The sequence below is a fragment of the Nicotiana attenuata genome, unplaced genomic scaffold (assembly GCF_001879085.1).
Source record: "Nicotiana attenuata strain UT unplaced genomic scaffold, NIATTr2, whole genome shotgun sequence".
Classification (NCBI taxonomy): Eukaryota; Viridiplantae; Streptophyta; class Magnoliopsida; order Solanales; family Solanaceae; genus Nicotiana; species Nicotiana attenuata.
In genome coordinates this window covers 1-15,144 of record NW_017674636.1, presented here as the reverse complement: position 1 = coordinate 15,144, position 15,144 = coordinate 1, and the positions used below count along the sequence as shown (strand labels likewise).

Sequence of the window (15,144 nt, the reverse complement as noted above, 5' to 3'; positions counted from 1 at the left end):
TTGGTCGCAGCTAGTGATGCATCTTCCTTTCAGCTGACTTGGTGAGCACCACTTCATTTCGGGGTCCTGTTTCATCTGTTTATCACGTACTTTTGTATTTTGAGGTATAGCCGGAGCCTTGTTTCCGGCATTTCCATATTATTCTTCAGTTATATTTAGAGGCTCCGTAGACAGGTTGTGGGTGGAGTTTGATAAAGGGGAATTGAATTAGAAACATGAATATTTGGCAAAGATGTAGAAAACTTGTAATATTTTTGAAAATTATGAATGAAGTTGCTAACAGAAATGAAATGGAAGTAGTTAATGATATATGTACAAAGTATAATTAATGGAGTTCATCTCCTCTTTACTCATGAATTAGTTTGGGTAGAATGAAACCTATCAGGCTTGCTCAGTCGGGTTTACTCGGTTGAGCGCCGGTCGTGCTCCTCGGATTTTGGGGCGTGACAAACTTGGTATCAGAGCCTAAGGTTTTAAAGTGTCCTAGGATGTCTCGTAGCCGTGTATAGTAAAGTCCTTCTTATCGGTGTGTAGTCGACCACATTATAAGTTGGAGGCTATTCGGACATTTAGGAATTTCACCCTTCTTTGATACTCCAGATCGTGCAGTAGAGCTCAAGATAGGGAGCTAATTTCCATCCTATGTCTCAATCTCAAGATGAGTAATTCATGATTTTGGAAGCAGTAGGGAGGGAATAACCCCACCATTGAATATGAGGGATATTTCCCAGGCGTTTGTTAGGATAATGTATCGAGCCATGGAGGGATCGGTAGAACTTGTTGCTAAGGGGAGTACCCTTGTTCCTATTAATGTCACAGCACCACCAGATAATGTAGTATATTAGTATGTTACCAACGTGCGTTAGGGATGTGGAGTCGAGGGGCATCGATTGAGTTATTGCCCTATCAACCTAAAGCCACCAAGTAAGTCACTCCCTAGTACATCATTATGAACAACACAAAAATTTTACTCATTGTATGTCTACATCCATATTGAAGAGTCCTCATAAACATGGTCTTAATAAGATGTGAGTCACAGAAACTTGTGTGTAACTACTCCTTGAAGGAGACATATTGTTCGTGAATCCACTCTATCACAAATTCTCTTATTTACATCCTCTTGTGGAATTAAGTTCTACAAATACGTCCCTGAATGGAGTTATAATTCTAGATTATACTTCCCACTTTCTTTCCTAAATTCTCAACAGGGGGCTACGTCCGATGAATTTGTTACAAAATCTTTTTATGGACAACGTCTGCTCATTTTGTGCCTATGCATGCACCGTCGTAAAGTTTACCCATGTGGTGTCAAGTTCCATGTAAAGCATCCTAGTGTTGCGATCCTTCTCGAGTCACTCTTTTACTCACTTGTGTATATGGCTTATATGGTGTTGAACAATCACTCTACTCTCTTGCGAGTATCATCATGAAGCTTCTCAATATCTAGTAACAATAAGAAGCATAACTTAACACTATCACATGAGTGCATGTCAATCGAAATGGTCATCGTGTGCATAAAGTCTCTCTGAATTATTTATACTATCTCATTGGGTTCCCACCTCACTTCAAGTTCATCAAGGGTTGATAGCATGCCGAAATTGCTGAGATTGAATGATCTCCTTTCGATAATGGATTATCTACACATGTGCTAGTCCAACGGTCTGCTTATCAGTCTAACTCTCGCCTTCTGGTTTTGGGTTGACCAAGGAGAAATACACCTAGTAACACATTCATATGTCAAAGCCTTTCTCTCGGTCAAGTCTTATGGCATCTCCCAATGCGGCTTGTAATAACTGGTTGTGTAGAAGTGTGTTGTAGTGCTTCATTATGAAGTAGAGTTGATAAACATAATTGGATTTTTGAATTCTGGAGCTATACATCACGTGACTGCATACAGAGATCTTCTTTCAAAAATTTAGTTTCTCGTAATCCCTTATATTACCACCCTTCCTAGTGCTTACAATGAAAGGTTACTTCCATAGGCTTTCTCACTTTCTTTTCATTTACCTTGCATCATGTGTCGTTTCTCCATATTTTTCACTACGATCTTATCTCATTTTCTCGACTAGCTATCCAACTATATGATTCGATTCAATTCACCTCACTTTTATGTATTCTACAAGCCCCCTTTTCAAAAAAAAAGACACTGGAAGTGGGTAAATTCCCCTTTACTATAGACTTCTAATGTCTTCAACTCAGTTTAAGCTTGTTGGTTCCAAATGGTGCTCTATAGTTTTGCTGCCCTACTATCTATTTCATCTGATAGGTCTCATTGTAAAACTTGTTTTATGTTTTATGGCATCAAAGAGGAAGTCTTATAGCATCAAGGAGGGAGATATATTCCTTTTGTTAGAATAAATAAATATTGTTGGTATTCCTTGTAGATGTTCTTCTAACAACCATTTACCTGCTCTGCTTGTTCCTGTGACTAGATAACCTAGGTTACTTTTCCCCGATAAATGCATTAAGACGTCTCCTTCTTTCAAACTTATTCATGTGGACACTTTGAGGCCTTGTTCTACACCAACTCGTAATGGGTTTTAATTACTTTCTCGCCATTGTTAATAATTTTGTAGGGCTACATGGGCTTGTCGCATGGGTTCCAAAAGTAATGATTTCCCCTAAGTTCAAGATTATATTGCCATGATTTCAAGCCAAAGTGCGGCCCCTTTTCAAAACGTCTTAAATGGGTTGGATTGGATGGGTTACGTGGCCTTCTGCTCACTCGACTTCTAGAATAATTGACTATGTCATTGTCATGTGAGGGGAGTTTTGCTACCCTTGGTATTCCACCTCCCTGGGTGGATAGGAGTGTCATTTGTCTTTCTCCCCGGAGCATCATGTTAACCATTAGAACCCCTCTAACCAATACATGATTTTGTCCCAACATTCAGATGTCCTAGCTATGTGGTTTTACTCGTGAAAGGTTGAGATTAGATGCTTTGAGATTTTTGCACATATCATGAGCATATTGATTTGGAAGACAAGTTGTTGTATCTTTAGTTATCTCGTATATGGTCAATTATCAGGAAGGATTAAGCTGTTTGAAATATGATAATCTCATAAGTGTTCAACTTCTTTTCATCCTCATGGGCTTGTGGCATAGGTTCCTTGTGTCAGTTAACGTTAGGGGTGTAATTCAACTTCATGTATTTGGAAACCCATATAGCATTCAAGGTGTCAGAGTATACTCATTCTTGATAAACGGATTTTTCCTACACTCCAGGAGGCGACTGGGTCACGTACCTGAATATTCCTCAAATTTGTTGAAATTGAAGAATAAATTTAAACCGACTATCTTAAAGCTTTCAAGATTTTCAAAAATAGATAACAATAAAAGTCTACATTTTTGTAGGCTTAGGCGCATTTAAACACTATAAAAAGTATACCTTAATTTTGTGGTGCAATTTATCCGTCATAATGCGATATTGCACAAAATTGGAACAACTTGATTAATATTCTGTTTCTCACAAAAATAATTTCAATAAAGAGTGGTATTCTCCATAAGACCATTGTGAAAACTTAAAGTGTAGGTTCTATTTTCAGAATTAGAACAATAACTTCAACAACGAGTGTCAGTTCAGTGGTCAAGCGGGGTCATATTTCGGTAGAAGATGCAAGATTGATTCTGGCCGTGCGCATTCTCCTTTCCATGTACCTTTAATTTTGTGGTGCTTTGATCTTCATAATGCGATAATGTACGAAATTGAAATAACAACTTGCCACGAGTGCATGCCAAAGTATAACCAGCAAAACAACAATATATGATATCAATAGAATAATATTTGTTCATCTATCATTTATTACTCTCGAGATTCCAGAAATAATATTCTCTATAGGAATAGTATAGAAATATCCTTGACTTATATTCTGTAACTTCTGTTCGGACCATAACATCGTGGAAATATCCTTAAGATTGTTGGAAAAATATTAGATGATTATGGATAATAAAAGATTTTGCTTGAGGCGTGTCAAGGACACTGTCCTTAAGGATATTTTGCCCACACCGTGATAAATAAAACTAGGCGTATCCCCCAAAATTCAACAAGCTCTTCTAGTATAACTAGAAGTAGAAACAACAAAGATTAATCAAAATAAATCCAGCACAATAGAAGAAAATTAGAAGGAAAGTTTTTACGTTTTTCTTCACACCTCAAAATAATTACAATATATATATATATATATATATATATATATATATATATATATATATATATATATATAGAGAGAGAGAGAGAGAGAGTGTTCAAAACTAATATAGACATCTGATGAAAGCTAAAGCCATTAAGGCTTAATGCCAACGTTAAAGTCGTTTAAATCTACAGATGCCAAAACGTTAAAATCATTGAAAGCTATCAAATTGCAAAATGTTAAAATCATAGTTATTGACTTCAATCATCAGTTTTAATGTTTTCACATTTGTAATTGAAAATTATACCATCAGTTACTAACAAAAAATAATTGATATAATAATGACCCATTAATATTATATTAAGAGAATGAACCTAGACATTTAAATATTCTTTTTGAGATATTAAAATAATTTTTCTAACACACTCTGCCCCACACAACATAGTCGGTCTAACACTATGTAGAACTTGCCCTTAAGTCTTGGTGGCATATTCTTTTGACACAAAACCCCAGAAGCGAGCCTTCATTTTATCTACTCCGCTCCAATATGATGAGTAGCATCCTCGTCAATCTCCCGTTGCCTTAGATTACAGACCCAAAGTTACTTGAAACTATCTCTTTTGGGGATGATTTGAGTATCAATCTTCACTTCCACTTCTGCTTCATGCACCTATCTCTGAACTTGCAATCCAAGTATTATATTTTCGACCTACTCAACTTCTTTAGACTCCAACGTCTGTCTCCAAACTTCCAACCTAGCATTAATATTGCCTCGCTTCTCGTCAATCAATATTACGTTATCAGCAAATAGCAAATATCCTTGTAAGAAAGTGAAACAAAAGGAACAGAAAGTGTAATAAAAACTAGGAGTATTGGTAATTCGTACAAATATTAGAAGTTTGGTAATCTATCCTACTTTTTTATTTGGTCATAAATCTATCCTACTGTTAAAAGCACGAAGTTGCCACATAAAATGTTAATCAATCTTTCTACCTTTTATAATTGAATGACATATTTGATAAACTTGGAAATATAATTACCATTTAAAAACTTTATTATTTTCTTGTGTTCATTATTTGGCTTTTTTATTTAAAAAGAAAATTACATTAGCATGTAGACACTAGAGGTTCTGGACAAAATTATCTCTTATTTTTAGGAGTTAGTTTAACTTTATCCTTCAAATATAACCTTGAGCACCATTGTCTTCTTAGTTTGCAAAAGTTGAGCGTCTTCTATGTGATTTTTAAATATCATGGGAGCTTAATGGAGCTTCTGTATCCCGAACGAGATGCTTGTAGGAGACATTTGACCAAAACAAATATTATTTCTTATATGCTCCGGTTAATTGTGGGGCATTCTATGAGTACATTATAGTTTATTTTCAAGGCAAAGCTTGTATCTTCTTATGGGTGGTGGTGGGGCTTGAGTTCGGCTCAACAATTATTTTTAATTAGCTACTCCAACTCATTCTAGTACTGCGCTTAAAATATAATAAATCAAATATTATTACTATTCATGAATGAATTTCTCTATACTATCTATCACGTAACAATTCTTACCCAATTATAATCCTTATATATGAAGCAAAAGTCCATAAATGTTACAAAATTAATTTCGTGCCCGATATTGTACTACTCTTTATATCTCGTTTGTTCTTGTTTTGTTTTTTCTTCTATTTATTTTGTGGTTATTGCATTATTTTAGTCATCGTAAGTATTTTTACAATATATGATTTTTTTTGGTTTAAGCATTCAATATCCAATACTATTTGATCGACTAACTTGAATTCGCACAGTGTAGAGCATATTAAAGGGAGAGCGCTTCCTACCATAAATTTCTCTATTCTCAAAGCCACAATTTCTGATTAGAGGTGAAGAGATCTTTGTTCCACCACATCCCTTGGGAGTGATAATTGTATTCAAAATACCTTACTACAAAAATTAATAAAACTATCGCAAAATTGTATTTCTGCAAATATGAAAAAAAAGCTCTAATAACTGAACTTTCTTAATTTCAAAAGGTGAAAATGTAGATCAGCGAACATCCTCTCTTATGAAGTCCCAGTAGAGTCACTGTAACCAACACAAAACATCAACAATTAGGGATCCACATATAGGTGTTCCACACATGCAACAAACTTATATCTCATATATATTAACCACTGATTATATAGTTCAATACAGCCGAGGCTCTATCGGAAACAACCTCTCTACTCCTTCAGGGTAGGGGTAAGATCTGCGTACACACTACCCTCCCGAGACCCAACATATGGGATTTCACTAGGTTGTTGTTGTTGTTGTTGCATATAGTTCAATACATTTGCTTTAAGCTAGGTATGTCATCTTCAGTCTCATCTAGGAAATTAAGGGAGTGGCCATAATACTTCTCTGCTTCCTGCCTTACAAAAGCTGAAAGATCCGTTTCTTCGTTCGATTCCAATCCGTTTATTAATAGTTTAAAGGTCAACTTATCGGGATCACATCCTCTCAACTTCATCAAGTAAAAGACCTCCAGCGCAAGACTAGAGAGATTAAATTTCAATAAGCTTTCCAACAATGCATAAAAGCCCTCAATGTCAGGTGGTAAACTACTATCCATTTTCAATGCCATGATAAGATACTTGATCTCTTCAAGCAATCCGTTGCTTCCCAAACAGGACACCATTTCAGCATACAGTTTGAGTTGTGGCCTATACGATATCTCCGTCTGAACTTCCTCAAAAACCTATATCAGGGTATGGTAATAATTAGGAGCTGCCAACATTGTGGTAATCAAGAAAAAAGTGATGAATTCAGAAGTACAAAGCAAATGTGATGTAAAAGTTCCAACTACAACTAAACATCACCAAGACTTTGTCATTACAATGTCCAATTTTTTCTACAATCTCGTCTATCATAAAACTGAATTGGAAACAACCAATCAAAGCACAACCTGGGGAAAAAAGAAAAAAAAGAGAAGAAAAAGGGTAGCTGAACTAGAAAGTACAAAAGGCAGGAAAAAAATGAAAAGAAAGATCATGCTAAGCTCCCCTCTAATTTGCTACGAGAAGGATCACCCTCTAGTATCACATACGTCTAACTAAAGACATAGGATAAAGGAGCTCGGGCCATCTTGGAGGAATAAGATGACTGCATCATTAGTTAAAGAATGCTTCCTCACATTTTTTGAATCCCGGTCCCTCTCCCACTCTAAGAAAACCCAAAAACCTCTAGAGGAACTCCAGTACATCACCACAGCTGCACTCTACAAACAGAAATAACCTAAACAACAAGTAGAAATTGAGAAAATGCAAATGGAATTAAACTTAAAGATGAAGAAGTATAACCAAGTATGTATCTTCCTGAAAGTTAAGTGAATTACTGGAGTTATTAGTTAAATGTGTACAAATTCACAGCATGTCCCTTTATTGAACATAAGTTGGAGAATATTGTCGAACCCATCGAATATTATGTAGAATGTTCATATTCTGTAGATTATAATGTCGAATATACCATTAAAAATCCTATATAAGGAGTTCCTTTATATGCTGTTAACCAATTCAAGGTGGGATGAAAAAAATGAAAGAGCCCCTATAATTAAAGTGATCGAAAGAGCTTTGTGATATACTTTTTGCCCGGTGGTCGATAAGGTGGGATGAAAACCATGAAGTCTCAGGTTCATATTCCAACGAAAGTGAAAAACACTAGGTGATTTCTTCTCATTTGTTTAAGCCTTAGTGGGCAGAGTTACCTGGTACCTGTGGTGGAAGGAGGCAGTAGGTACCCTATGGAATGATCGAGGTGTGCACAAGCTGGCCCGGACAACATTTTCATAAACAAAAAATTGAAAAAATCTGATGCTCCATCTTGACAGGGAACATTACAGAATCATCAGATTCATTGCATCACTATAGGAGAATAGAATATTCCAACATTCAAAAGGATATTGCGGCATATTTTGTATTCAATCATAGGATAACCACTAACATTGTTAGGCATAAAGAACAATTACATAACTAATTTCTTCGCAGCCTTATACTCCCATACGTGGAACTACGTTTATGCATAGTGTCAACAGTCAGAGGCAGATCTTTAAAGTTCTTAGTGCTGAACTCAATTATGGGTCCATATCAAATATTAGTTGAAACTGTAGTAGTTTTCACATATATATCTACGCTTTGTGCTGAAAATACTGGATTCGGATGACCACGTTGACCAAGAGTTGAATCCGCTACCGCATAGTGGCAACCCAAAAAGAGGTCTCTTTCTTCTTCTTGTTTCACATCTCCTATTTTGCCTAATCAATCTATCTATTAAGTGTTGACCCAGATTCAATAACTGGACTTTAGTGTCCTGAAAGAAAAAAAGTCTGCCTTCCATTTCTGGGCAAGCATCCTGAAAAATCTATACTTCCTGGAATTATAGGCCCTTATTATTCCAGCTCAAAATTTTTAAACATCTTCCTCAGTTTTTCTCTCCAGAATTATCCTCATAATTGACTGGAAACCCCAAGTTGTTCAGTTCCATTCTGTCTTTCTGCCTTGAGCCGTCAGGACTCTTCAAAGTAACCTTTTTTATGTATAACCCCAACTGTTTGCTTAGTTTTTTTTTACCACTCCTTTTACCATTTTTAACACTAAAGCTTCATTGGGAGATATACTGATGCCCTTTCATATTGAAGGAGATAAATGAGAACTACAGTGGATGTAGCAATTAGGGTTTTTTTTTTTTTTGTTCTTTGATTAGAAGTTTATTTGAAGGAAATGCAAATTCCAAGGAGCCACAATTACAGCTCTGTACAAACTAAAAATTCGAAAATAAAGAATTTGTTGATTGAGTCATTGAAACGACTGACCTTAAGAGCTAAGAGGCATTGGTTCTGGCGGATGAGTTCGCGAAGAACGGCAATCAAATCATTCTTGAGCAAACGCCTGACCTTGCTATCAAACACCTGCTCCAGCGTGGATTCATCGTTTTTGTTGGCTCGCTTCAGTGCCTGAACAGCTTGAATTGCTTCTATACTGAGGTTTCTCCCCTTTTGTAAGGGCTTTCGATTTTTGCTCCTATCTCTCATGCTAATTCTCATATTTCTACATTTATACCCAGTCCTAGACGCTATTGAACTGAAGACGTTAATGAATTGACGTCGTTGGCCTGTGTCGAGCGGATATGCGGTAAACCTCGCACATTGGGAACAGCTATTCATTGTGATACGAGAGAGAGAGACCTCTCTGTGCTCTTGTTAGAAAGAACTCTCAGGTCGTGGATTAAATGTGTTGTTTTTGAAATAGTAGGTGTTATATATGGATAAGGCCACGGGCTCACTATCCAAATGACCTGAAAGTTCAAGCAAGAAATCTGTTGATTTTTATAGGGAAACTTCCATAAATGTCCCAAATAAATCTCAACTTACCAACCTCTAGCCATTAGTCATAGACTTACCAAAACTAGCCAACAAAAATTGAAAAACCAAATAATAGGGTTCTTTCTCTCAAAGAATCACATGCAAAAATCACCTTCCATATTTTTAAGCGTGATTAGCAACATTAGATACAAGACGGAAAGGAAATTTCATGGACGGGGTAGCAAATAAGGTGATGAAATACAAAAATCTATACAATATTCTAAAAATCTAAACAAAAAAGGAACTTTTTCAATGGGTATAGTTGAAATTCATTGAAAATATATAGATAAGTCAATATACAAAATTTGAGGAAGATTGGAGGTGATTTGGACTGGTTTTGTATCAAAATTCGTAATTAAATCGAGTTCAAAAAAGTCTTCTGCGACACATGTATCAAACATGTATCACGCATGTGCTAAACTTTATGGGAGAGCAGCCATGCACGAGCTTAGGCTAATGAAGAGAAGAAGAGAAGAAATGAGAGTAGAGAGAAGAACAGAGAAGGAATGAAAAATAGTAACTGCTTCTCATTCATTCTGAAAGAGATGTACAATAGTATGTGTATATATTTACACGTGAGTTAATCACCTACCTACTTAATTAATCTAGCTAAGTGTAAATAGACTAAAATACCCCTCAAGCTTTAAGTCACTCCTCTTTCCTCAACACTCCCCCTCAAGCTAGGTGATACAAAAATGTCAAGAACACCTAGCTTGGACATTAAGTATTCATGTTGCACTCTAGTCAACCCTTTTGTTAAAACATCTGCAAGTTGCTCCTTTGTGGCCACATACTCAGTCTTCACCAGCCCACTTTGTATTTTCTCTCTTATAAAATGGCAATCAATCTCGATATGTTTGGTACGTTCATGGAATACTGGATTTGCAGCTATCTGAATTGCAGCTTTGCTATCAGTGTGAATGGTTACAGGGAGAGCCACAGGAATTCCAACATCTTTGAATAGCCCTAGTATCCAAACTATCTCTGCCACAGTTGATGCAATACTCCTGTATTTTGATTCTGCAGAGCTCCTAGAGATAGTGCTCTGCTTCTTAGACTTCCAGGATATTAGTGAGTCACCATACACAATGAAAAAACCAGTTACAGACTTTCTAGTGAGAGGACATGCTGCCCAGTCAGCATCACAATAGGCTGTAACTACATTCTTCTTCTTGCTAGACAATAATATGCCTTGTCCAGGCTGATTCTTCACATATCTGACTACTCTCTGTGCTACCTCCATATGAGATCTTTTGGGCTTCTGCATGAACTGGCTCAGTGTCTGAACACTGAAGGCTATGTCTGGTCTTGTGACAGTCAAATAAAGAAGCTTTCCTAATAATCTTTGATACCTGGTGGGATCAGATAACAGATCATCAGTTGTTGTGCTGTGCAAGCCTGTATGATCATCATAGTCTTTGGTTGTCAACCTAGTGTTGATTTCAATAGGAGTAGCAACTGGTTTGGCAGCCCCCAGCCCAAGCTCAGAGATTAGTTCCAAGCTATATTTCCTTTGGTGCATTAGAATGCCTTGTTGTGACCTAGCAAACTCAATGCCAAGGAAATACTTCAGTTCACCTAGGTCTTTCATTTTAAAAGCTTGCTGTAGACTGGTCTTGACTTCTTCTAGTTTCATCAGATTAGGTCCAGCAAGTAGCATATCATCTACATACACCAAAATGACTATGGTGTGTTCACCTGTTCCTTTGGTGAACAAGGAGTGGTCATGTTGACTCTGTGAGAATCCAAACTTTAGTAGTGCTTCTGAGAGTTTGGCATCCACTGTCTTGGTGCCTGTTTAAGCCCATACAAGGATTTCAGAAGTCTGCATGCTGGTCTGTTCTCCCCCTGACTCTGAAAGCCTTGAGGAAGAGTCATATAAATTTCATCATGTAGATCTCCTTGAAGAAATGCATTGTACACATCCATTTGATGGATATGCCAATGCTCAGAGGCAGCCACAGCTAAGACTGTCCTAACAGTAACCATTTTGACCACAGGACTGAAGGTTTCCTGGTAGTCAATACCCTCTAGTTGGCTATACCCCTTTGCTACAAGCCTAGCCTTGAATCTTTCCACCTCTCCTGTGGCTTTATACTTCACCTTATATATCCATTTGCAACCAATGGGGACTTTGTCAGGAGGTAAGGGAACCACATCCCAAGTGTGGTTGGACTCCAATGCAGTGATCTCAGCTTGCATTGCTTCAACCCACCTAGGGTCCTTGACAGCATCCTCAAATGTGGTAGGCTCTACTATGGAAGAAAAAGCAGTGAGGTAGCACTGGTACTTGGGCGACAAACCATCATATGAAATGTTGTTAGCAATAGAATAAGGGACAGTCTTGTGACTAGGACATGTCACAAAATCTTTCAGCCAGAGTGGAGCCTGCTTAGTCCTCAAAGATCTTCTCAGCCCAGTAGAGTGGTGATCAACTGAAGGTGGCAAAGATGATACTCCTTCAGATGTCTCCTGGCTTGAGGTATCACTTGCAGGACTCTGATTGAGTGAAGAAGAAGGACCCTCGTGTAAGCTATGGGGTTCATGTGATGTGGAGAAGTAGTCTGCATCATAAGTAGGAGATTCAGAAGGCAGAAATACAGGTGGAGAAGGATGAAGCTCCTTAAAAGGAAAAGTATCCTCTCTAAAGGAAACATCCCTGTTGATGAAGAAGCAATTGGTAGAAAGATCCAGCAGCAGATAGCCCTTTTGAGTGTCAGAGAAACCCATGAGGACTGAAGGGTTGGCCCTGGGAAGCAGCTTGTCTGTCTCTTGCACTTGTTTGGCATAACACAAACAACCAAGGACTCTCAAATGCTCCAAGTTAGGTTCCTGTCCATATAGCAACTCAAAAGGGGATAAGCCATTTAGGACAGAACTTGGCATTCTGTTGATAATATAGGTAGCTGCAATAACACAGTGACCCCAATACTTGATAGGAATCTGTGCTTGAAATCTCAAGGCTCTAGTTACCTCCAGGATATGTCTGTGCTTCCTTTCAGCAACTCCATTTTGCTGAGGAGTGTATGCACAAGTCTTCTGATGAACAATGCCATATTTTTGAAATAGAGCAAGACAGGTAGAGTTTACAAACTCAGAACCATTATCAGATCTGACTGTCTTGAGAACTTTGTTGAATTGAGTTTGAATAAACACAATAAACTGAGTCAATACCACACACACATCAGACTTTAGCCTTAGCAGAAATAACCAGGTCATTCTAGTGAAATCATCCACTACAGTTAGAAAATACCTATGACCATCAACTGTTGCCTGTTTGTAAGGACCCCACACATCAACATGAATAAGATCAAAAGCAGCAGTACTTTTAATGCAACTATTAGGAAAGGGCAGTCTGGTCTGCTTAGCACATGGACACACAGTGCATTTATTGAGGATATCAGTAATAGTTGCTAATTTTGCAGGGAACAATTTATTAAGGACTGAACTAGACACATGACCTAATCTTTTGTGCCACAAGCTAACATCTATAGTAGAGTTCCTCCTGTGTGTTTTAACTCCAGCTGCAGCCAGTGAGATGGCAGTGAGTCTCTTTGCACCATGTTTCTGCAGAAAATATAGGCCATCTCTCTCTCTACCAATCTCCCTCACCCTGCCACTGAAGAGATCCTGGAATACACAGAAATCAGGATAAAAGGAGGCAAAGCATTTTAGGTCTCTTGTCACCTTTGAAACAGACAACAGGTTGAATTTGAACTGAGGCACATAGAAAACTTCTTTAATAACATTGTTGTCAGAAATATTACTGTCTCCAATATGTGTGACTTGAGTAAAATCTCCATTAGGTAGTAGCACCTGTCTTGGCTCACTAGGAGCAGTTAAGGATGTTTTAGTGAGCATGTTAATGTCTGAAACCATATGGTTTGTGGCACCAGTATCAATGATCCATTCCTGCAGACTAGGTGATGAAGCCAAGAGAGCAATGTGAGTACCTGCTACATTTGCCTGAGAAGTGGAAGCAGAAGTGTGATTGTGATTGTTGTTGAGGATCTGCATAATTTGCTCATATTGTTCCTTGGTGAATGGAAAAGCACCTCCCTGAGCTGTGGATTGGGAGTTTGTAACATTGCTGGCTTGTGGAATAGAAGAACTACCCTGAACTTGAGCACTAGCACTTCCTTGTCCCTGATAGTTTCCACCACCTTGACTCATAGGCTGATAATGACTGTAATTTGTAGGCAATGATTGCAAAGGAGTACCCTGAGAAGTATTTTCAGCATAAAAAGGCATAGAGTAACCAGGTTCTACCATGACATTGTGTGCACTAGCTCCCCCTTTCCTCTTAGACTTAAAATCAGTTGGATAGCCTATGATTTTGTAGCAATTCTCCTTACTATGACCTTTCATTTTGCAGAAGTCACACTGAACATTGTAGTGCCTTTTAGGTCTTGAACTAGAATTAGACTTAGCACTATAAAGTGCTGTGGAATCATAGGTATTAGGGTTCATAATAGGAGGGGGACCTAATATACTAGCAGATGCAGCTACAGTTCGTTGACTTTCATCACTCATAAGCATAGCATAAGCCTGATTTACTGTAGGCAAAGGCTTCATCATGAGAATTTGGCTCCGAGCTTGTGAGTAGGAGTCATTCAAGCCCATTAAAAACTGATATACCTTTTGTTTTCGTAGATGCACAATAAACTCCCTTGTCTTTACACAATCACAACCAGGTGTAGGTATTATAGATTCAGATTCATCCCAGAGATCCTTAAGTTTTGAGTAATAAACAGAGATAGAGGATGTACCTTGACACAAAGTGGCAGTTTCCTTGTGTAAATTGTAACATCGAGTGTCATTTACTTTGTCAAATCTCTCCTGCAGATCTAGCCACACCTTTTGTGCATTAGTAGCATAGGCTATGCCACTGATTAGTGATGGAGCAACTGAGTTCATCAGCCACGATAGTACGATAGCATTACACCTTTCCCATTGGTACCAGTATTTCTCGCGAAACCTCTCCTTTGGCCATCGACCATCAACAATTCCCAGCTTATTACGACCTAACAAGGCAATTCGCATCGATCTATACCATAGAGAGTAGTTATCAGTTCCAGTTAACTGAAATGAGATCAAGGAGATTCCGCTGGTATCACCAGGTGCCAAATACAGAGGATGAGTTACTGCAACTGTAACTCCTTCCTCGAACTCATCGTCCGATGATGCATGCGAAGCAGTCTCAGCTGTGACAGTAGCATTCTCATCATCAATCGCCATTGTCAACTTATTCTAGGGTTTTATTTTCTCAGATCTGGAAACAATTGTGATTGCAATTGATTCAAATTGACAGAAACTTAAATGAATGAGGAAGAGAAATTTTGGATCGATTTGAGCTTCGATTCTGAGCTCAAGGCTCTGATACCATGCTAAACTTTATGGGAGAGCAGCCATGCACGAGCTTAGGTTAATGAAGAGAAGAAGAGAAGAAATGAGAGTAGAGAGAAGAACAGAGAAGGAATGAAAATAGTAACTGCTTCTCATTCATTCTGAAAGAGATGTACAATAGTATGTGTATATATTTACACGTGAGTTAATCACCTACCTACTTAACTAATCTAGCTAAGTGTAAATAGACTAAAATACCCCTCAAGCTTTAAGTCACTCCTCTTT

The 15,144-nt window shown here is 37.8% G+C and overlaps 1 protein-coding gene across 1 annotated transcript; it reads right to left on the bottom strand.

The window, feature by feature from the left end:
- Positions 1-6,120: 6,120 nt before the first annotated feature.
- Positions 6,121-9,399, bottom strand: LOC109219048 (pentatricopeptide repeat-containing protein At1g62350-like). Its single transcript, XM_019383453.1, has 2 exons — positions 8,965-9,399; positions 6,121-6,855 (listed from the first exon to the last, which is right to left on the bottom strand). Exons 1-2 carry the CDS (start codon positions 9,313-9,315, stop codon positions 6,442-6,444), a joined length of 765 nt encoding a protein of 254 aa, XP_019238998.1. The 5' UTR covers positions 9,316-9,399; the 3' UTR covers positions 6,121-6,441.
- Positions 9,400-15,144: the final 5,745 nt, after the last annotated feature.